Consider the following 21,166-nt stretch of genomic DNA (forward strand, 5'->3'; position numbering starts at 1 on the left):
AAATTTACAATCAGACACTGTCCTGCTGTGTTTCCGAAAGCATGGTTCTCTTAAAAACGACAAAAACTTAGCTTATTATTATCATTATTATTATTACTTTGTCATTATATTAATAATATTAATCTTACGCTTAACTTTAAAAACATACTGCTTTCCCTTTCCCATCCCCTCCTTCTCTGTGGTACTTGATATATATAAAAAAAGGCTTTCCAATGACCAAAGAATTTCAATTATAACTAATAATAATAATAATGATGATAATTAATCGTACACATTTGTGTGTGTAAAATATGGCTGGTTCTAAAACAAACTACCAATGTACAAAACTGTTCTCCCTCCCCTACCCTGGGCCACCCAAGAAATAGTCAGACTGTGGAAGAACTTTATCCCAGAGGCTTTCTGAGAAAATAAAAATTAATAAAACAACATAACAACCCTTGAGATCGTTGTCTTTGGTGTGGAGGACATTACTGATGGGCAGCCGGAGCTGCTCTGCTGAAAACGCTGGGACGCTTAAGGCTTGTTGTTTGGACTGCTGCAGAAGCCTCTGTTGGGCCAAGGGTCACCGATGCTTTGGTACGACTACCAGCTCCTCACACCCCACCACCCCAGTGATGCCAGAGGATCCCCCACACACCCCCACTCTATATCCCTCCCCCCCATCACCCTGCCCGTAGCCCCTTCACCACCTCTGGGACTTTACGCTCGCTTTCGTCTTCCTTCCAGATTTCGGAAGCTGGAGGGTCTCAGCTTCATCTCCGCAAACTGGATGGAATATTCGTGGCCCTTCCAGTGGAACCAGTTAACACCCTGCAAAGACAAAGATGAAGTGTGGGACGTCACACATTCACTCCTTCTGTTGTCAACCTTTACTGCTCTCGTTTCAGCTTGCAGGCTGTTTTCTAACTTGGGAACAGAGGCACAACAAAGTAGAGGGGCTTTGGGAAGCACAGGGCTCCGGCCGCTAGTATGCACAACCTGTACAAACAAACCCACATGCTGTCCCCCAGAGCTGTCACTCTTTGCCCAGCCTTCACGTCAGGAAGAACATTTTGTTTCACATGTTGAAAACTACAGTTGTTCCCTGCACACTGGGGATATTCCCTTGGAAAATCATACAAACACATCAATATTTCACCAGCTGACATTAAATTCCTGTTTTGTGAGCAACTGCCCATGTCTTTCCCTACGATCCTTTGGTCGGGAGGGTGGGCTTGGCTGGCATTCCGATGTCTGGCTAGCTGAACCACCAGACAGATCCATAATTGCAATTCCCCTTCTAATGCATTATGGAAGCCTTCAAACACCAAGCTCACCTGACTGTGGCTGTTGTCACCATATCTGCCCATCAGATTGACTCGGTGGCAATTCTTGTACCAGAATGCACCCTTGTATGACAAAGCACAGTTGGTGATGGCAGAATCGTTGTCCTTGTCAAAGGTGGAGAAGGACCTTCCATTATGGTATGTCATGGAGTCACCTGGATGGGGGAGACAAAAGAGCAGTCAGTTGTTTGCCTAGTTTAGATTACATGGGAGTGACCATTCTGCAGAAGAAGTTTGTACTGTGCATGCACCATCTGTAAAGCCTGGCTGTGTTTAAAAATTGACTTGTTTTACTACAGAAGGAAGTACACAATATTTGTTGTTGGAGGCAAGTCAAAATATTTTTCCAGGCGGTCTGTAATCCCCAATTTATTAAGTGGTTTTCTATGCAGCTCAATTTCTGTACTTCTTGCTGAAAGTTGGATTTTGGCCCCTACAGAAGGCAGTGTGGACAAACCAGGTCCAAAGGGTTTGGACTCACAAGGAGTGAGTCAAGACCAAAGGAGTCTTCACACTTAGCTGGTCCATGCAGTAAAGCTACCCATTTCATTAGCTGGAAACACAGACAGAGAGATATCTGCCTACTGTTGACTTCCCACTCCCAGGGTCTGGGCGCCCATTTACAGATGGGTGCAACAGGAGCAACCTTCAGTGTATGCCTGAAGCAGAGCTCACATTCATGCCTCAGGATCTGTGTTGCTCCATCCATTAATCTTAGACCTGAATGCTTAGGAAGAGGAAGTAGCTGTAGCAGATACTACTACTGCTCTGCATCAGTGTGTTTGCCTTAAATAGACATTAATTCTACTACTGCTGCATATCCTTTGCCTGTATCCCTATCGGCTGTGCATAAAGTTCATGTGGTGGTCACAGGGCAGAGTCCATACACACCCATCTCTCTGGTCTTGTTTTATGCACCTTGCAGCATGAAAAGTATCTCTTTTTAAGACATCCTGTGGAGCTGGATTTAACTCTTAATCCTCTGAAGCCCTGAAGAGGGCTCAATAAGGGCCGCAGGGTTTGCCCCAGTATGACTGCAAAAGGCAGATGATTTGTTCAGCAAAATTACAAATCATGTTATAGCAGGACTCTGCTGCATATTCCCCTGACAAGAGATGAGGCTGTGCCAAGCTATTATTGGCTGTACAAATGACAGTCAAGCATTGGCCAAATGAGATATGCGGCTGTTTAATATACTTGTTTATATTCTGTCATAAGCATGCCATAAAATGTGGCACCTAAATGACTGGAGGATTTAAAACAGAAGCATAAAATCTATTGGTATGTTCATATTTTCAAACACCTGACATACAAAAGGTACCTGCTGTGATGATGATCTGCAACATTCGCACACTGCTACCTTGAGCCATCTGGGAGGAAATTGCAGATCAGAAGAAAAAAAAAAATATTTCATCTCACCTGCTGTGCCACTGTACCCATCCACTCTTAGCCGGTATCTGCTCTTCGCGTCTCCAACGTTGAACCTGTCGTAGACGGCATAAGCTGCCTCACCTTTGTCCCGCAGGTCCACGCGCAGCTCATACTGGCCCTGAGAAGTGATTTTGTGGAGGTTCTCCAGACCTGTGGAAATAAATGAACAATCTATTTGTCTCCCCATGTTTACTTGTCTACCATCATGTTATCCCATAAAGGAGGTCATACTGGCCTGTATAGATACACCAGGGCATAAACACTGGTGAGGAAAGTGAGCTATTTCAGCTGTAGGGTAATGTCAGCACAAAAACAAATAGATAAAAACAGGCTGATTGAGAGACCTCTTCCCTTCAAATCACAGTAGGAGGTAGCCCTTTGGGAAAAGTAATCAAGGTTGTGCTGTGTGATCATCATTGTCTTTCATTTACAACCAAATAAAATGTAGCGCAATCTTTGAAAATTTGCTTTTTACTTCTATTTTCCCCACTTTGCTTTTGTTGTTGGGGGTGTCCTAGGAGTAGAGGAAGAAGAAGGTTTGCAGTTGCTTCTCAGGTTACCTCCTGACTTCTTACAGAGCACCACTGAGCATTGGTTTGGTACGTTCGGTGACCCAAGAAGCATGACATCTATGAACGGCAACTGGAGGGACTGGCTTGGGCCTGGCAATTTCAATCTCCCTCGCAGCATGCTGTCCCCAGCCTCCCTCGTGCAGATTATATTCCCGTTTACAAATACTCTTACCAACTAAATGGAGGCTTCAAAATGGCTCCTACTCTTTTGGGCTTTGTGCTTTCTTTTTTAAAAAAAGACAAATTCTTGCCACTTACCTATCCAGAATTCATCCTTAGGATCTCCAAAACCAGCCACATAAGTCTTCCAGTTCTTGTAGAAATCTTCCTTTCCATTTTGACGCCTCAGGAACACCTGCAAACACCACATGCAAGAATTGTTGTCAGCAGACTGCCTTTGACAGAAAGGGCACTAACAATGTGGCTTTTACAAATGCAGAGGTTGGCGTTGCTGCTCCCCTGCCCTTACCACCCAAAGCAGCAATCTCACTGCAATTACTGAATTGTACCAAGTCTGTTGGATGCCTCTTGCTTTTTTTAAGTCTCTAGTTTATCTACTGGGTTCCCAGGCTCCCCTGAGTGATGTGGCCTTTTAGTTCCTGCTCTCTGCTTTTTTAACAGCCCCTTGCACTTCTGTATTTCTCAGCCAAGACTTTCTACATCCTCTACAGTCTGCTAGCCATGCATTTCTCCAGCTCCTTCTTCCTTTCTGTGTCCTGGGTCCCTCTGACATGTTCAGATTTGAGGACATCACTACAGAGAGCTGGCATTTTTATTGCCTTTCATTTGTTGTCTGGGTGAAACGTGTCCCTTGGATAATGGCCTGGGAAGCCTGGCCAGCCACCACAGCATGTGGCTGCTGAACAAACGCTTTCTCTGGCCTGTGCTTTAACCTCCTTCACTGTCTCTCTCATTCAAATAGAGTCAGTCCACCCTCTTCTCACCTAATTAGCTATTTAGAAGGTATGTATCTGATCTAAGATTGTCATTTCGGCAACCCCTATAGCCAGTGGAGAGAGATCAGTGCTTTTCCTAGGTGCTGAAACCACTGATGTGACCCATCCTTTGGAGACACCTCTCTCTCCTCCAACTACAGAAAGAGCTGGTAACCTTGTTCTAGGCACCTAGGTGTCCTATCCGACATGAAATTCCCCAAATTTATAGACAAGTCAGCCCTACTCTGATAATAGAGCACTATGAGGGATGCCATAGATGAGCAGGGATGGGATCTGCTACTCCTGCTCTTAGCACAGGCAGATGCACATGAGGGTGGCGCGGGCCCTCTCCCTCTTACTCACAATCCATCCGCCCCCGTCCTCGCCCATGTCACAGAAGACTTGCAGAGGCTGAGTCTTGTCCCCATTCAGGTAAACTGTGTAGAGCCCAGAGGTGGTTTCTCCATTCAGGAGAGCCTGGGAGCAGTCTTTAGGGTAAGGATAGAGAAGACCAGCTGCACACACAAAAAAGAGAAAGCAGTCCTTAAGAAATCAGCAATTACAAGGAACTTGTTGAATACAGATGACTCACAAAAATCTATTGTGGGTCAATGGCACAGCCAGGTACAGAGCCCAGGAACGGGCTTGTAATTGCTATCCCACATAAAAAAGATTCACAGTAAACAGCAGATGATGTAAATTTTTCTTTTGAATATGCTTTTGCACATCTGTCTACACTTTTGGAAGTGCTGTGAATGCCAGATAACTACTCCCTGCTATGATGGGAGTGCATCCTCCAGCTAAATATTTAAATGGCATGAGCTGTGTTTACAGCAACTTCTGGGTAAAACCAAATCTACCAATCTCTGATTATGTGACAGAAAAGGGAGGGGGAAATACAAAGACAGGACTACAACCAAAAATAAATAAATTGGGAATATTTTGCTAGCAAGTACAATATTAAATATGTTATAAAACTAGGCTTTTAAAAAACAAAGCAAACACTAACAGTTGAAACCACAGGGAAATGTGCATTTCTTTCTGACAACAAGCTAATAGCATCGCTGCAGTCAGAACAATTTCTAACCCCCAAAAAAGCTTTTCTTCTTTTCTTTTTAAATTCACTTAGGCCATTAACTTTTTCAGCCAATGGTCTAATTAAGTGATGTTCTTGGTGTGTCCATGGGAGAGTTTTTAACTGTGGCTGCTCACAGAGTGGCTGTTGCTCCCTTTCCAGTGTGTTGCACATCCCTGCCTGTGCCTCAGCTACAGAAAATTTGCATCAGCTTTGGGATTTGGAGAAAAGCGGCTGTCTGCAGGGAGCTGCTTCAGTGTTTCCCTCTCACTAAATAGCACACAAATATATGTTTAGAGTTGAGGCCAGGCTTAAGCATCTGCTTGAACGAGGCTGACGCTGCGTTCGTATGGGCGAAGGCACCCCATTCAGTCCCTGCTTATGGTCAATTTGCCAAACGTCATTTAAATACACCCAGATTTAATTCTTCTCCTATTTCTGGTTGTGGATTGTCGCCTGTCGGTGGAGTTCACCCTGCTCTACGCAAGGAGTGACTGTGAGCGGACTCGGGGCTACGTGACTTTTATTAGCACTTCTGTGAGTCCTTGGGCTGAAGTTGGTACAAGTGGCAGAAGGAAGAATGGAAATGGCTGAAGGTCCTACCGGGTCTGAAAGGCTGGAAATCGTGAAAAGTGAGATAAATGACAGGCAAGGTTTCACACTTAATACTGAACAACTTTTTTTTGCAACGTCAGCTGTGAAGTGACCTTCAGAGAACCCAATCTATCCTTGCATTCAGCTCACTGGAGAGCTGTCCTGTTAGAGCTGGAGCAGACATACGGTGTGGCTTTGCGAAAACCGATCTCAGAAAGAGGAGAAAAAAACCTGCCCAGAAATTCTTCTCCTCGGACCACTGAACTGATTTGTGTGTGTGTGCGGTTTGCTTCATTTCAACCTAAAACGCTGATTTGTTTTAACAGCTTGCTATGCATTAATACAGAGGTAAATCAGGGTGTCAGTTTGGACTTTAAAGAGTAATGTTCCTTTTGATATTTTACATGGGAAAGACAGGATGTTTTGTCAGAGAGAGGACTATAGAGGTGATGTGGATAGATAGAAAAAAAATTCATCCTGCCAGTCCGGGGGAAGCAGATGACACTATAGCTCAGGGAGAACAGGGACTTTTGCACTGACATTACAAGCAAATGAACTGCATACTGACAATTGGATTAAAAATCTTCTGTGAGGTCTGCGTCTGCTTATTGCAGAGCTCAGTGCTGTCCTGAGAGCAGTAACTTATACGTTATTTCAGCTGTGCATGCGCTCTAAGGTCCTTACTTGTGGTGAAAATGGTCTGGATTGTTTTGCTCTTCAGGGATCTGTTCAGTGCCTGGAGTTTCACTGTGTACTGGGTAGATGGGCTCAGCTCTGTCAGGCTGTAGGAAGTTGTCTCAGGGTTTAGGATGACTTCCTATAGGGAGGAGAAAATAATACAGGGAAATCTCAGAGAGAAAATCATAATAACCGGAACTGTTACATATTTTAGTTTGTCACATTATTTTTTGTGGTAATTATTTATGGTATTTTTAACCGTCTAAATAATTTAATACAAAACTTGTATTCCTCTAAGATTTTTATCAAGCTAACTTTCTTTAGAAGTTTGAGAAAAGTTGTCTGGAAATGATTGTTTACCATCATAGTGTATAAGCTGTGTGGTTTAAAAGCAAGTCAGCATAAACCTTTACATGCCTTGAATGTACACATTGTATAGATGTCTCTCTGAAACTCAGAAAAAATTGAGAAGAATCACCCTTTAGGACAAGGAAATATCATACACCAGCCTTCAAAAGGCTGTTTTCCTGTAACTTTAAAAGACTGATTTTCAGGATGCTTAGGGAATTTGCCTTCTTGAAAATGAGAACCCCTTCTGATGTACCAGGCCGGGCATCCAAAATTATCTGTCATTTTTGCTGGGATTCACCTCATTCATATTTAAGCATCTAGTGTAATCTAGTTATGTAGGAACATAAAATTATTGGAGAGCAAGAGGCACGTTCAAAGGTGATTCATCCTGCCTTAGACACCTCACCTCACTTGCACAGGGAAGGATTCTCCTGAGTTTAGAAAGGGGAATCCTATTCTTTGGGGTGTGTGAGTTTATTCCATTATACAGGTTTGGAACGAGGGAAAATGGTTGCTTGCGCTTTTATCCATATTGTGGAGAGATGACTGTCAAAATTCAGGCTGCAATTGAGGTTCTGTTTCAGGATACAATACAGGAAAGTACTTAAGCAGGTTTTAAATGCATTTGTGTTCAAGCTAGCACTGAAACAGGTACTTAGTATTTTACCATGTTTAACTTAAGGCACATGATTATGTTCCATTGCTGGACAATTCAGTGCATCTCTACTGCCCAGTTTTGAGGCACAGACCTTCCGGTTTGGTTACAAGTGCTATACCTTGACTCTGCCATCAATGGACTCATAGATTAGGAGATAACCAGTGACAGGAGCACGTGGAGGCCTCCAAGTTATCACAGCTGTTTCTGACTGAACCTCAGTGGCACTTAAATCTCTTGGAGCATCCAGTCCTGAAGGAGACAACAGATCAATTACAATCACATCTATATGGAGTCTAGTACACAGGCTATCTTATGGGCAGTATATTAAAACAGGCCAAGAAAGCAAACTTTTTCTCCCCAGAAATTCAAAATTAAAAAATATTTCAATCTCAATTTTGTGATTAAAAAGTAATTTTCCTATTGGAATTTTAAAAATAAAGGTATTTACTTTATCTAAGTTAAAATATTGGCTTGTCTCAGGCACTTTAGTTTATAAGCAGTTGCATTGAAATGTCTTTTGAAACAAAATTGTGCCTTTCATTATTTCACACAAGAAGACAGATTGGTATTTACATATTCCCAGGAAGAAATACTTTGGTTCCAATGATGCCTCTTTTGAATAGGAAAATTTTTCATACTTGGTCTGGCTACAGCTTCCCTTCTACACTGTAATTATAACACTGAATTTGTATGGCTTAGCTCTTGGCTCTCTAGTTAACACCCTGGGACAAGTCAAGTAACAGTCAGGAAAATGAGAACCGTCCATGATTTCACTGATGCTCATGGAAAGCCTTAAGTATGAAACCAGCTGGATACCTTCAGCATTGGTACCCCAACACCAGCCCCCAAAGAAGAGCTTCTGCTCCTGCTTTGTGTGAGAATTGTAGAATTGGTGACAGAAAATCACCTTCTGGATCTAGCCTTCCACCACAGAAAATTTGGTGCAAATACTATAAAAATTCAGGTTTCTAGTAAAAAAGCACAATGTGCTGACTGACTTTATGGTATTAGAGAAATGTAAGGCAGGTGGGACTAGAAGAGATGGCAGCTCTCCCCGCAGTGAGGTGGGACATAGCACCTGTAGTAAACTGGGTGGAGAGGGTCTCACTCTTCTGCGTGTCCTTCAGCGCATGGACACTCAGAGTATACTCAGTTGCAGGTCGAAGGCCCTTCAGGTCATACTCCACAGTGTTTCCTGATACCATCTGAGTAACTTCTGATTCTAAGAAGAAAACACAGAAGAGAACAGGTCCCAGCATTATTCAGACATGTCATGATGAACTCAACTCCATGCTCCACTCAGTGATTTTTTTCTTACTAGCTGGGAGCAAGCGCAAAATAGTAAAAGCCCAGAGCCCACCTCTCTGCTTATACCTATGCTGAATCTGAATTAACACCAGAGTCCTTTATCTAAAAGTATTAGCACTCTCTAGTGTTCATATGAATTATAACACCATCTTTTCTTTTCAAGAATACGTTATCTCTGTTCATGTCTGAATTGGGAATGCTTAACTAAAATGATTATTTTTAAAATGCTTCCAGTGAGGCATCTCCTTCAAATATCAGCCCCCTGCCATCCTCCTGGAGTCACGTTGCTGCACCCATTTCTAAGCATCTCTCAAGAGCTGTAACGCTGCCAGCTCCCTGACCCATCACTAACTCTTCTTACCATCCTCAGAAGCATAGGAGACAACGTAATTATCCACAGCAGCAATTGCTGGCTGCCAGGTTGCCAGAGCCTCAGAGTCTGTGATGTTCACCACTACTAGGCCTGACGGGCTGTCCAGAGCTGCAAGAAAGAGAAAAACAGATTGAAGGAATTTGACAAACATTACCGGCTCTGTGCAATGCTCCGTTGAAAATATATGATATAAAATGCACAAACACTGCTGCTTGATGCAGCTTTTATGATCCCCTTTGGAATAGTGGAGCTCTGCAGAAAAGACGTCAGTGCCTATAAAGAGACGTCAAATGCCTCCACTGGAAAGGGAGGTCAATGCGTGAAAAGATTAAACACTGGGAACAGACATAACTAACTATGTTCTCAGATCAGTCTTGATATCATCAATCTTAACGGCTCTGTCAGAGCTGACATATTTCTCTCAACACCCTCAAAGCTGGACTGCTTTTTGGAGCAAACTCAGGAGACAGAGCTGGGAAAAATAACTAATGTGACAGCAACTGATAGCCACTGTGACCTTCCACTAGCTTGCCCTGCATGTTTAAAAATAAACCAATCAAACAGCCAGCCAACCATCCAAAATATCCACACGTCCTGCCTTGCTTCCTCATGGGACTCTATTTTGCACATAGTTTTACGCTCTTCCTGAATTGGGATAGATATCTGTCTAGTACTATCTATAGTACTTCTGGAATGGGCTATAAATTTCACGTTGTTATCCAATACTCATCAACTTGTTCCTTGCCTCAGTTCTCTGAATACTTGTTAGCCCCCCAAAAAAGAAAGAATGAATGAGACTGCAGCGTCGGGTCAGCAGGAGCAGAGTGGACCCTCATTTCCTGCAGGGATATTTAAAACAGTATTGAAGAAAAACCAGGAGAGAGAATGTTTTTATGCTTAGAACACAGTCTGGAACCTGGGAGATGTGGAGTTTGAGTCCACAACAGAAACTGGTCTGAACTGCTCAGCTGAGCTGGCCTTTTGCTCCCTCATTTGTAAAATGGTATTAATTAAACTTCTGTTTTTTTCTGATGTATTAGGACTGTAAATACATGAATTGTCTCTGTCTCACTGCAAGTTGGTTCAGCACTTAGCAAATGGGAGCCTGATCAAACTTACAAGTTCTATACTCATCTGAAATATGAAGACACACAGAAAGAGTGGGCAAAAAACTTCCTACAGTTTGTGTGGACAGCAAAAATGGGATCTCAGTGGGTCTTCAGCTCCAGTTCCTGAGTCTCCCCTACAGCACAGACAATGCATTTGAAAACCTGCTATTTCCTCTTTATATATTACCTGTTTTCAGAGTGCCAGAGACGGGTTCACTTTCTTCAAAGCCTTTCACAGAGATGATACTAACATTGTAGTCTACACCTGGGACTAACTTCACCAACTTGGTCCTTGTCTTGCTTCCATCGACTGTAACAACATTTGGAGTACCTAGGATGAAGCCAAATCCCACGAGATTAGTGACACAATACTCCAGTAAATGCTTGAAGGATGCGTTTCAAGTTAAAGATATTATGACTAACATGGATGTACTTGTACAGGAGGAGGTGAATTTTCCCCAGTTAGTTACAATCACCGATGTCGAAGGGCAGCCTCAGCACAAAATATTGCTGCCATGACACCTAAACCTAAGACATTGGTTTGTATTCATTCCTAATGGTATGCCAACAGTAAGAAAAAATTAACGTTTCTGTTCAGAAAAATATAATTTTACAAATAATATGTAAGGTGAAAACACAGCACTCTCTACATGGAAGTTCATACACCTGCAAGGACAGGACTTGCAGTTTAGATCTGCTTTTTTTCTGGTAAGGGCTGGAAGTTTCTCCTTCACTCATCCGATTTTGAATAAAGATATATTATTGTATATATTATTTTAAGAGGCACTGCATGTGTGGGTGAGGACTTAGGACACATATTTGTTTCAAATTTTGGGTTTATTCCAGGAAAGCACTTAGAGAAGCGCCTAACTTTATGACTGTGGATTGCTCCTTTTCTTCTGTGGGATCACTATATATTTAAAGTTGCATGTGTGCTTACATACTATGTTGTCTAAAGGCCTATATCTTTACTTGTCTTAGTCAATAGCATGTCTTTTATGGTCCTGGTGTCTGTAGTGTTTGCTCTTTAGCTGTTTCCTTTCAGAGACGCTCCTAAGTTATGCTAAAAATCTGTTTAACTATAGGAAGTTTTTTAAGCTGAACACTAAACCAGAGATATAACGGATGGCATGAAACAACATTGGAGAGTACTAAGAAAAATCACTGCCTTGGAAAACTATTATAACCATGGATTATGATTATTATTTCCAAGAGCCATCTTTTCAAATATGCTTAGCTCATAAAGTGCCTACAAAATAATGAGGCAGTTTGGAAATAAATCCTTACTTAGGAGGCTCAGCGGGAACAGAGATTCTTGTGAATGTGGCCCTATTAGGGGTACAACCATTCCAGCATCTAGCTCTGAGCTCCCTTACAAGTCTTGTCCATGGGACGTGGGACACTATGTTCAGACAGAGGTTGGCCACTGGGACCATGTATGCACACCCACGTCAGCAGTTTGAAGAAAAAAGAGATGATCTGTGTAAGATCATCTGGGAGATCCACTGAGAGATGGATATCAGCACAACAAACCCTTTCTGCTCTCCCTTTTACCATCTTCCTCCCTGTCCCTCCTCGCAGTTACTCACCTCCTGTGACAGGGACGTAGGAGATCCGGTAGCTCTCCACGCGGGTGCGAGGGGGTGTCCAGCTGACTGTAGCGGAGTTTTCCGTGATGTCAGAGAAAGAAATTCCCTTGGGAGATCCAACAACTGTCAGTGGAGAATAGAGAACAAACACACCACATACATAGAAAGAAAAGGTAAATCATTTGTTTATCAGTCCTGGAATAACTGATTTGTCCTATCCCTCTATCCCAAGAGCTGATGCTATCAATAGTCTGTCCTAAACAACACTCATGCAGGGAGTACTAAACAGTTAATGGTTTTATTACATACTGACAGCAACAATCTATTTGGTCTAAATTTTCCTTTTTCAGTAACATTACAGTAGTGCATACCTTAAATGTACCCCAGGCATATATCTACATATCTTGTACACAGAAGTAACAGAGATTTCAGTGTTATAGAAAAGTATGGAGGAATACTTACAGCAATGCCATTCTATTACCCAGGAGTCATGGTATTTATAATTTTTTCTACCCCAGTTTGACTTGGATGATTTTTATACCTTCTGTTGAGTCTCAGAGCCCTATCTGTGACACACAGCAATGGCAGCTCTTAGCAGTGGAGACACGTCTCTTCCTGAGCATAAAGTTTCTACTATAGGATGCCTAAAAAAGACCTGGACTTAGTTGCCTGAGTTCATCAAGGGTCCATCCTCTCAAGCATTGACTGCCTGTAGCTTCTGTTGGCTTCAAAGTAGAAGCAACAAGATTTTCTTCTTGGAATCTCTATCTGAGACCATGATTTTTCTTAGGTACATTCAAGCACATCCATCCAGAGGACATCCAAGTACAACCATCATGAGGAAGGCACTTGTGGTTCCACTGCAGCTCTTTGTCATACAACCCAGCGTTTCCCTGTATAAACCTGAGCGCTACATTTGCCCATGTAAATTAGATCAGTAAGCTGGGCAAACAAAGCCCAAGTTTTGCCAAAATGCCAATCTTAAGATGCAAACCAACACGTATCTGAAACATTCCAGTTTAAGGCTTAATTAAGCTATTGCAAAACAAGCATGGAAAGGGCTTCTGGAAGGACATGGTAAAGAGACCTGCCACTTCAAAGTTTACACTGAGCATCTCACTTCCAATTTGCTTTTTTGACTGTAACCAAAACAACCCTGACACGTGTTAAAAAAATAAACAGCCCACACAGAGTAGGCCATTAGCACAAAGAGGAGAGATACCAAACATCAGCCACATTAAGAGTGGTGGAGACAGGCTGAGGGCAGGGAAGGGGGGCAAGAGGAGAAAAAAAGGGACTGTGCTTGAAATAGCTTGGAAAGAACGTGCCTGCAGGAAAGAAGTCAGAGGGCTGTTTGTTCCATGTGTCCCCAAAGCTCTAGCAGCAATGCACTAAATAAACTGAAAGGCAAGGAAAGAAAAACAACTGAGCTCTCAAGAGAAATGTAAATTATTTCTCTGGAGCTCACTAGACATGTTGCATTTGTGGGGTTTGCTCACATGGAAAAGCCAAAGAAAGAAAGGAATTAAAGATAACGAAGAAAGCAAGGTGGAATTAGTAAAGCTACAAGGCACACAAAGTTGCTACTGATTTAGGTACAGTCTGAAGGAAACAGAAGAGCATAAAGAAAACCTGGGAAAGGGAGAGAAGTGAAAATCACATTGATTTTGCTTCACATTGTAGGTGCCCTTAGTAACTGGTGAAAAGTTCTAGTGATGACTCTGGAGATCAAAGAGATAGACCAGCACTCAGTTTTCATACACATGGGGAATTTCAGCCTTTCCCAGAAAATAAAATCCATCCCACTTGGACTCTGCTGTGCGCACTTCCATGGGCTTCATGCTTGTTTTCTGTACCAGGTGAACTGCATAACAAACAGTAGTAAGAAGAGCCGTGACTCTGTGAGAGTTCCACATCCCCAACTACCCCAACTGCAGCTACTTTCCTGGGAGCAAACCTGGCAAAGAAAGTACAATGGACCATCAGAGCAAGCATCAGTCCTGGAATGAGTCCCAGAGATGTAAGACAGTGGTACCTTTGAGCACAGGGAAATTAAAAAGTAGCAAAGGAAACCATCTTCTTGAGCTACCTGAAAGCCAAAATTAAGCAGGCATAAAAAATGGCCAGCATGCTTCTGTCTTGTGACTCATAAAAAACCTCAGTTCATCTGTTGGGCAGATACAGGTAATTAGCATTATCCTCCAACATCATTCCCCATTAGCTGTATGAGAGACGGAGAACTTTCCTGTGGGGTTGCTAAAGCACCCATGATACCCGAGTAGCTGCTATTCTTTGGGGATTTTTTTGCTAAAAAAATATTCTTTCATTACTAACAAACTATAGGAGTATGTTCACTGGCTTTCTTCTGCTAAGCAACAGGAAGCATCAGGTTGCATTTATCATGTATAAAGAGCATGTGAAGTGTTTTGTGATCCTCTCAGATGAAAAATGCTGTCACGGTGTGACAAAACACCATTAGAAGAAGAGGAAAGTAGCAGCAGGAGACCCACACTTTCTACCAAGGATATTAAGTGGCACATGGCTGTGTTGTGGTCCCCCGGTGAGGGCTGAATTGCACCTTTAACAGACGTTACACAGATGACTTTCCAAAAGACACTGACTGTCCCTCTGAGAGCAGCAGTGGACAAACTCCCTTGTGCCAATTTGATTAGACACTGCAGATCTGTATGATGCTGCCTTGCACTATGGTGATTTTATGATTAATGTTTTCTATCACAGCAGAAGTGATGAGGGTGAAGTGACAGAAAAATGCAGAGGGTAAGAAGAGTGGGTACCATCATCACCCCAAAGAGGATAACCTTTTAACATTATCAATCATCAGCAATTCTGGGGGAAAACTATTGCTGTTCACTTGTACATATGAATAAATAATGGAGGAAGAACTACTTGTGATGGGTGTGGGAAGATATGACTTTATTGTCAGTCCCCATGCCCAGCGGTTTCACACCACATTCCTGGTGTGATGGGAGCAAGGGAGGTCATCTCAGCCTCCGGGCAAGTTACCAGCTGCAGGACCAACACAAGCTACATAAAGAAAATGGCAAATGCCAGTCCTGCCCTACTCATCCTTTCCACATCCAAAGCCCGTGGCTGTCACTAGATCAACTGCCTTGCTGACTTCTTAAAAGAGAAAGAAGGAAAGGAAACCACAGAGGAGGACAAGGCAGCAAAAGGTGAACACTGCAAGGTCTTTCCTCCCCCTCCTTCCTTATGGTAGGTGGGTGGTTTGCTGTACAAAGAAAAGAGGTCAGACCCTCAGAGAGGGTTGCTTGGCAATGCTCAAACCAGACTGCCTCAACCGCACCAATTATTCCAGCTGAGGACCTGATCCCTGAAGACTGCATTGTTGTATAAAAGGGTACGTGCCCAGGTAGGGAAGAAGGGGCAAGCTGTGAGTGATAAATACAGAGAAGGATTTTCAATCTAGATCATTTTCCTGCCTTCATTTCCATGGTAGTGTTTGGTTTAGGTTTGCTGGTCTGTTTGCTAGCTTTGTTCCAACTGTTATTTTACTACCTCCTCTACTAAAGTTGAAGACTTTCTAGCTAATTTATCCCTTGCTCACTCGTAACTTGTACACAGGCCAGAATAAAGTAAGGCTGAATATAAGCCTGTCTGAGCTACCCCCTTCAGGGATAGAAATATTTCTTTGCAACCAGACTGGAAATGCTATAAATATACATATGTTTGTCTAATCATCAACTCCTAAAAAGGAAATTTGTTAGATGCCTTGGTGGCCCAGCTACCCAACGTGTGTAACCTGCAGTCCGAATTATTTAGCTGGATTTTTGTGGCTCCAGCTCTATTATCAATTATCCATGGGCTATTTACATCTGACAAACATCTTTTGGGCTATTGGCTTCAGTAGGTGACATGTGCTAAATCTCCCTGAAAGAACGGAATAAGAATGTACTCATGAGGAAAATGACAACTCTTAGTGGTTTACCATAAATATCCTGGAAGTCAGTGAAAATGGGGACATGCTGCTAACAAGTGCAGTTGACTTTAAACATCCTTCTCCATTATGAGTCAACCCGCATGAGCCTGGAGAAAGGTGGCTTGTGATGGATGCGTGTTCTGCTTCATGTAAATGTCTGGGTGAGTGTATATATGCCCTTGCTGTTTATTCAAGGGATGTGATGGCAATCAGTGGAGCTGGTCAGAAATGTGTCTTTCCATGCTAACAACTGGCACCACAGACATTAAGGTGAGTCATGAGGCCATGCTATTTCAGGAAAAGCTGTTCAATACTGAGTTATTGTTGTCCCTTTTCTGTGTGTTGTCTGGAGTACACTGCTACAGCTGGGCAAATAACTCTTCTATGCATTTCTGTTGGCTTCCTCACACACTGAACTTACCTGTCCCCTTCTCGTTCCCCTCCTCCTGGAATTAGGTTGATTTGAAATTACTATGTGTTCATATCAGCAAGCTCAAAATCTTTAAAAGAGTGAATTTGGGTCACAGGACATTGCTTCATTTGCTTTAGATTTAAATATGTTTCAAAATGAAACCATGATTTTGGTGGAAAAAAATTGAAAAGCTTCATTCAAAAGTGCCAAAATGAAATGCTTCAAATTATGAACCTTTTTTTTGTTTAAATTAATCTAAGGAATTCAACCTAAGCCTCAAGAACTTTTTACTTGACTAGTATCTGCATATTTTCATAGAAAAATAATAGAAGAAAAAATATTCCAGTTACAAATAGCAAAAACTTCCTTCTTCTCCCTGCACTGAGAAAATGAAGCTCTGTTCTGGTAGAGATTTTTCAGAAACTTGTATAGGTTTAGGCTAACTTCAGACACAAGACATTTGCAGTTATGTTTACAATGTTTCTTCATTAATGTGAGACTATGAAAGGCAAGAACTCCAGCTTTGTGGAATTGGCATGCTGCAACTGAGGATTAAGGCCTTAGTATTTTTAAACCAAAATGGCATGAATTGGCAGTCATACCTGCATCTTTTTTTCCAGATGATTTTACCTGGGTAAGTCACTAAGCTAATTTACATCAGGATTTTTGACAGACAAGAATGAGAATATATAGCAACTTCTGCTGAGGGAGTTCAAAGCTTTGATTTTGCAAGAAACCCGTTTATTTTGAATTATGGAGCACATGTTGCTCCTGGTAAGATCAGTCTAAGTTAATGGTGCTTAGTCCTTTGCTGATCAAGCCATAGATAAACTTCTCAATAGCTCTGGTAAATTCATTTTGTCGTACCTCTTTTCTAGGGAGGTAAATTGTTGTGCAGTGGTGATATGTAATTAGTTGCAGGAAATCACTGAAAAAGGCTGATACAGAGACAATATTTCTTGGCCCTCAGAGCCAGTGCTTTAGTTGCTAGACTCTGCTGCCTAATTCCAGATCATGAAAGTAATTAAATAAAACCATATTAAATAGACAGTGATGAAGGTAAGGAATCTGAGATGATTGTAAATAACGACACCACACTGACCCAGTAACTTGGATAAGGGACATGCAGGAGACAGTTCGAACACCTCAGTGACAGCTCAAGCTGGCTATGAAAAGGAGAGATGCTGAAAGAAACAGGCGTGAACATGTTACACTTTTCCCACTGCAAAGGCAATACCTGTGGTTGCTACTGCATTTATGGGTTGGGAACGTCGTCCACTGCTAAATCCATAGAGCTCAATTTCATACTCAGTACCCTCTTTCAGCCCTGTTATATCCTGGGTGCGCTCATGGCCTGGTACTATGAGTTCCAGCGGATCAGATTTCCTTTTGGTATCCCTGATTTTTAGAACAAAACTGTCGAAAACCCCATCATCTGCAGTCCAGGACAGACGGAAGCCGTCTGGAGTAGCATCTGAAACCAGAAGGTTGTCGACCTCGGGTTCTGCTTCTAAAAAAGAAGATAGCAGTAGGGAAAAGAAATGATTTTTTAATCAGTTCATTAGAGTCCTGCCTGAGGTCTGGATATAACACACTGCAAGAATCCAACCACAGTTCAAAGAAAGGGAAACAATCTGCCAGCTATTGAAAAAAAAAAAAAAGACGACTATTAGCATTATACACATACTGAAGAAGATATATATGAGTGTGTGCAGGCCCATTCAAACTTTCACTCTTTAATAGCAAATCCACTGCATGGACATACACCATTTGCCTCTGACATGCAAAGTTACACATGCTAGTAGTAAGTGTCATGTGCATTTCTCCCTTGCTACCTATGTGAAACCTTTATGTATGATAAAAACAAGCTCTTGTTACAGAACCGCAGGCATGCCTGTAGAATTGTCAGGTCTCTCTCTGTTAGGAAGACAACATAGAAGCCACCTGAAAGAGTATTTTTCTTCATGCAAAACCCTTATTTCATGCACTTCTGGCATCTGTGATGCTTCTGATCAGATGAATCCTTTACTTCAACATTAAACAAATTTTGAAACAGCAAAGGGGAATCATGAAAATTCACATCCCCTAAACAGCACACTTAAATACAAATGCAAGACCTACTGTCTTTAGCGAAAGAACCCATTCAAGAGGATCCCAGGAGCTGTAAGTTATTAATTACCTGCAAAATATCTTTAGCTCAGTATCGTCAGGCATCATTACCTAGAGAAATGCTACTGGAGTGGTTACTGTCTTACAGCATCTCCAATGCACTTCTTTCTTCCACAGAAAGACATTCCTATTTATTTTCTCGCGAACCTCTGATCAGGTAACCCCCAGCTTTACTGCTGCACAGACAGCAACATGCAGATGAGACTTGATGGTTATGGGGCTAGGGAATCAGTCTGCAATGATTTTTCAAGAAAGCTCAGGTGCTGCTGGAAAACGGCAGCTATGATGAGGTTGAAAACATGAGCTAAGGTTTTCTCGAGAGAGAGATGCCAACTTTATGGGTGGCAATGATCACACTCGATGGTCTTTGGGTGGAACCCACACAGAACGTAAAAGAAAGGAGGCCATGGGCAAGAAATCCATGACTCTTCCCGAAGGTCCTGATGGTTGGCAAGTTGGAGAATGCTGATGTGCCCAGCAGCTGTTAACAAGACGAGCTCCCGCATGCAGCCATTTTTCTTTAAAGACTTCGGTTAGAAGTACCTGCATGACCATACCAGAAACTTTCACCCAGCAACCCACGTCATGCGCCTCTACAGGATCCCTCATAAAGACAAAAGGGAAACATCAAGTTAAATGGAACAGAATTTCATTGGTGAACCTATCAATCATGAGGAGTTATGTGTAGCCACGATGCAGAAAAGGATGCAAAAGCCAAGATTTGCTTTGCAAATGGATTGCATGAAACATCTTCCATGTGAGAAGAAAAGCAAGAAAGAAAGGGTGGAAGAGGACAATTTGTTCACATTAAAATACCTGTAACAGCCACAGTGCTTAGGGGCTTTGTTTGGTGCCCCTTGGCAAAACCATAAAGCATAACCTCATAGCCAATGCCAGTAATAAGGCCTTTAAGCTTCAGTTGCCGCTGGGCTCCCGTAAGGAGGAACTCCTGTGGGTCCAGCAGCTTGCCAGAATCCACCACGACTACTAGAAAGTTGTCAAAGGCATTCTCCGATGCCATCCACGACACTGTGAACCCATAAGGGTTAATATCAGAGACAGTTAGGTTTTCCAGTGGGGGCATGGCCTCTAAAAGAAGGGAAGGTGCAAAAACACACAAAAAAAGAAGCGAAAAACATTGCAAATTAGAAAGTGTCACAGATTCCACCAAACATAAATCACATTTTTCCCCAAAGTATGGATTTAATAGAAGTGCATAGCCAGGACCACAAGACTAGGATTTTCAATGGAGCCTCCAGAAGTTAGATGATCAATTCTTAATTTTCATCAAGGGTGTCTCAGCACCTCATCTCACAAGCTCCACTGAAATTCCTTCCAAGCTCACTGTGCAAGCACATTTCTTCGGTTACACATGCACTGTAAGACAGTTATAAACAAAATTGTTTTAGAAATGCTATGCATAAAGCTCTCACTTGTCTCCACCATCGGTGCTTTAGGGACAAGCCTCAACTTTGGCATTCACAATTCCTGTATTTTTCTTCTTTACCTCTCTACTTCATGTGAATATCTCCAGCTTTTCTTTTCAGTGGTGGAGGGGTCAGAGATGCCAGAAGGACTGCCAGAAGCAGGACATTAACCAGTCAGGGTCATAGCCAGTGCAAGGACTAAATACTTGCAAGATTGTTTTTTGCAGGGGATAGGAGAGAAGCCAGAGTTTGCACTGGCTAAGGGCAGGGGCTAACGACTGCAGAACAGAGCAATAATTTGTCCAAAGAGCTTCACAGGCAGCTGCTAGTGTGGTATGCTGACAACTTAAAGAAATTCCAGTGAGGGGTCTTTTTTTCACATCAGCATGAATTTGTCAAAGTTTAGAGGCTGTGGATCAACTCCTCAAAACTTTCCCACCAAGTCTCTGAAAAAAAAAAGGCCACATTTTCACAAGACAGTTTCTCAGTGTATTTTGCTCACTCAAAATCTGACAAGTCAAAGAGGAAGATCAACTGGCTTTGCTAAGCCATGGCCTTGATCCTGGATCCCAGGCATTGCTAGTATTTCTCTAAACTATTTGTCAAACCTTGTTTTGTTGGCTCAGGAGCTAACTCATTCGATCTTCCAATCACTCAAATTTCCATATTAAGAAAATACCAGTTAGTTAAACACAGAACTTTGTCTGGGAAAGGATCTTGGGTTTGATTTTGACATTTCACAACTGCTGAAATTGATGTTCTGTTAGAATTTGGCATAAAAATTCCCTCCTAAAGTTTTATAATTTGGAAGTCCTTATGTTTAGATGCTTACACATTTGGTTGCCAGAGATTCAGCTCAAATTTACTCAGTTTGGAGAAATTTTTGCAGCTTACTTGCTTCTAATCAAGCAATCCCAAAGATTCATATTTTGGTTTGGTCTCTGGGAGGTGGGTAACAAATAATGAGCCCAAAATGCTGAAATTGTTTTCCTGGGATAGATGTTGAGTGACACCAATACTCTAAACCCAGTAGGTTTATGTGAACTGCTGGCAAATCCTTCTGCTGTATAGAGAGTGCCACATGTTTACCTAGCTGTGGGAAGCTTTCTCTCAAAATACCAATGTCCATGGTTTATTTTCAAAAAGGAAGCATTTGTGCTCCAGTGGAGCAAAAGAGCAGGGGTTTTGAAGGCAAAGAGTTG

At 42.2% G+C, this 21,166-nt stretch overlaps 1 protein-coding gene across 4 annotated transcripts in view; it reads right to left on the reverse strand.

Annotated features, from left to right (window-relative positions):
- Window positions 1–685: 685 nt before the first annotated feature.
- Window positions 686–21,166, reverse strand: part of TNC (tenascin C) — a 72,988-nt gene continuing 52,507 nt past the window's right edge. For 2 of the 4 annotated variants that reach the window (XM_076355354.1, XM_076355353.1), the window contains 12 exons: window positions 17,606–17,878; window positions 11,999–12,121; window positions 10,597–10,740; window positions 9,289–9,408; window positions 8,698–8,841; window positions 7,738–7,868; window positions 6,617–6,749; window positions 4,627–4,778; window positions 3,587–3,683; window positions 2,745–2,906; window positions 1,317–1,480; window positions 686–810 (listed from right to left, as the gene is read on the reverse strand). In XM_076355354.1, coding sequence (XP_076211469.1) covers window positions 700–810; window positions 1,317–1,480; window positions 2,745–2,906; window positions 3,587–3,683; window positions 4,627–4,778; window positions 6,617–6,749; window positions 7,738–7,868; window positions 8,698–8,841; window positions 9,289–9,408; window positions 10,597–10,740; window positions 11,999–12,121; window positions 17,606–17,878 — 1,754 coding nt within the window. In that variant the 3' untranslated portion in view covers window positions 686–699. Of the gene's footprint in view, window positions 811–1,316; window positions 1,481–2,744; window positions 2,907–3,586; window positions 3,684–4,626; window positions 4,779–6,616; window positions 6,750–7,737; window positions 7,869–8,697; window positions 8,842–9,288; window positions 9,409–10,596; window positions 10,741–11,998; window positions 12,122–17,605; window positions 17,879–19,353; window positions 19,627–21,166 lie in introns of all 4 variants that reach the window. The other 2 variants (XM_076355356.1, XM_076355355.1) reach the window with 2 other exon arrangements.

Source organism: Aptenodytes patagonicus, chromosome 18, assembly GCF_965638725.1.
Source record: "Aptenodytes patagonicus chromosome 18, bAptPat1.pri.cur, whole genome shotgun sequence".
In the NCBI taxonomy this organism is placed as follows: Eukaryota; Metazoa; Chordata; class Aves; order Sphenisciformes; family Spheniscidae; genus Aptenodytes; species Aptenodytes patagonicus.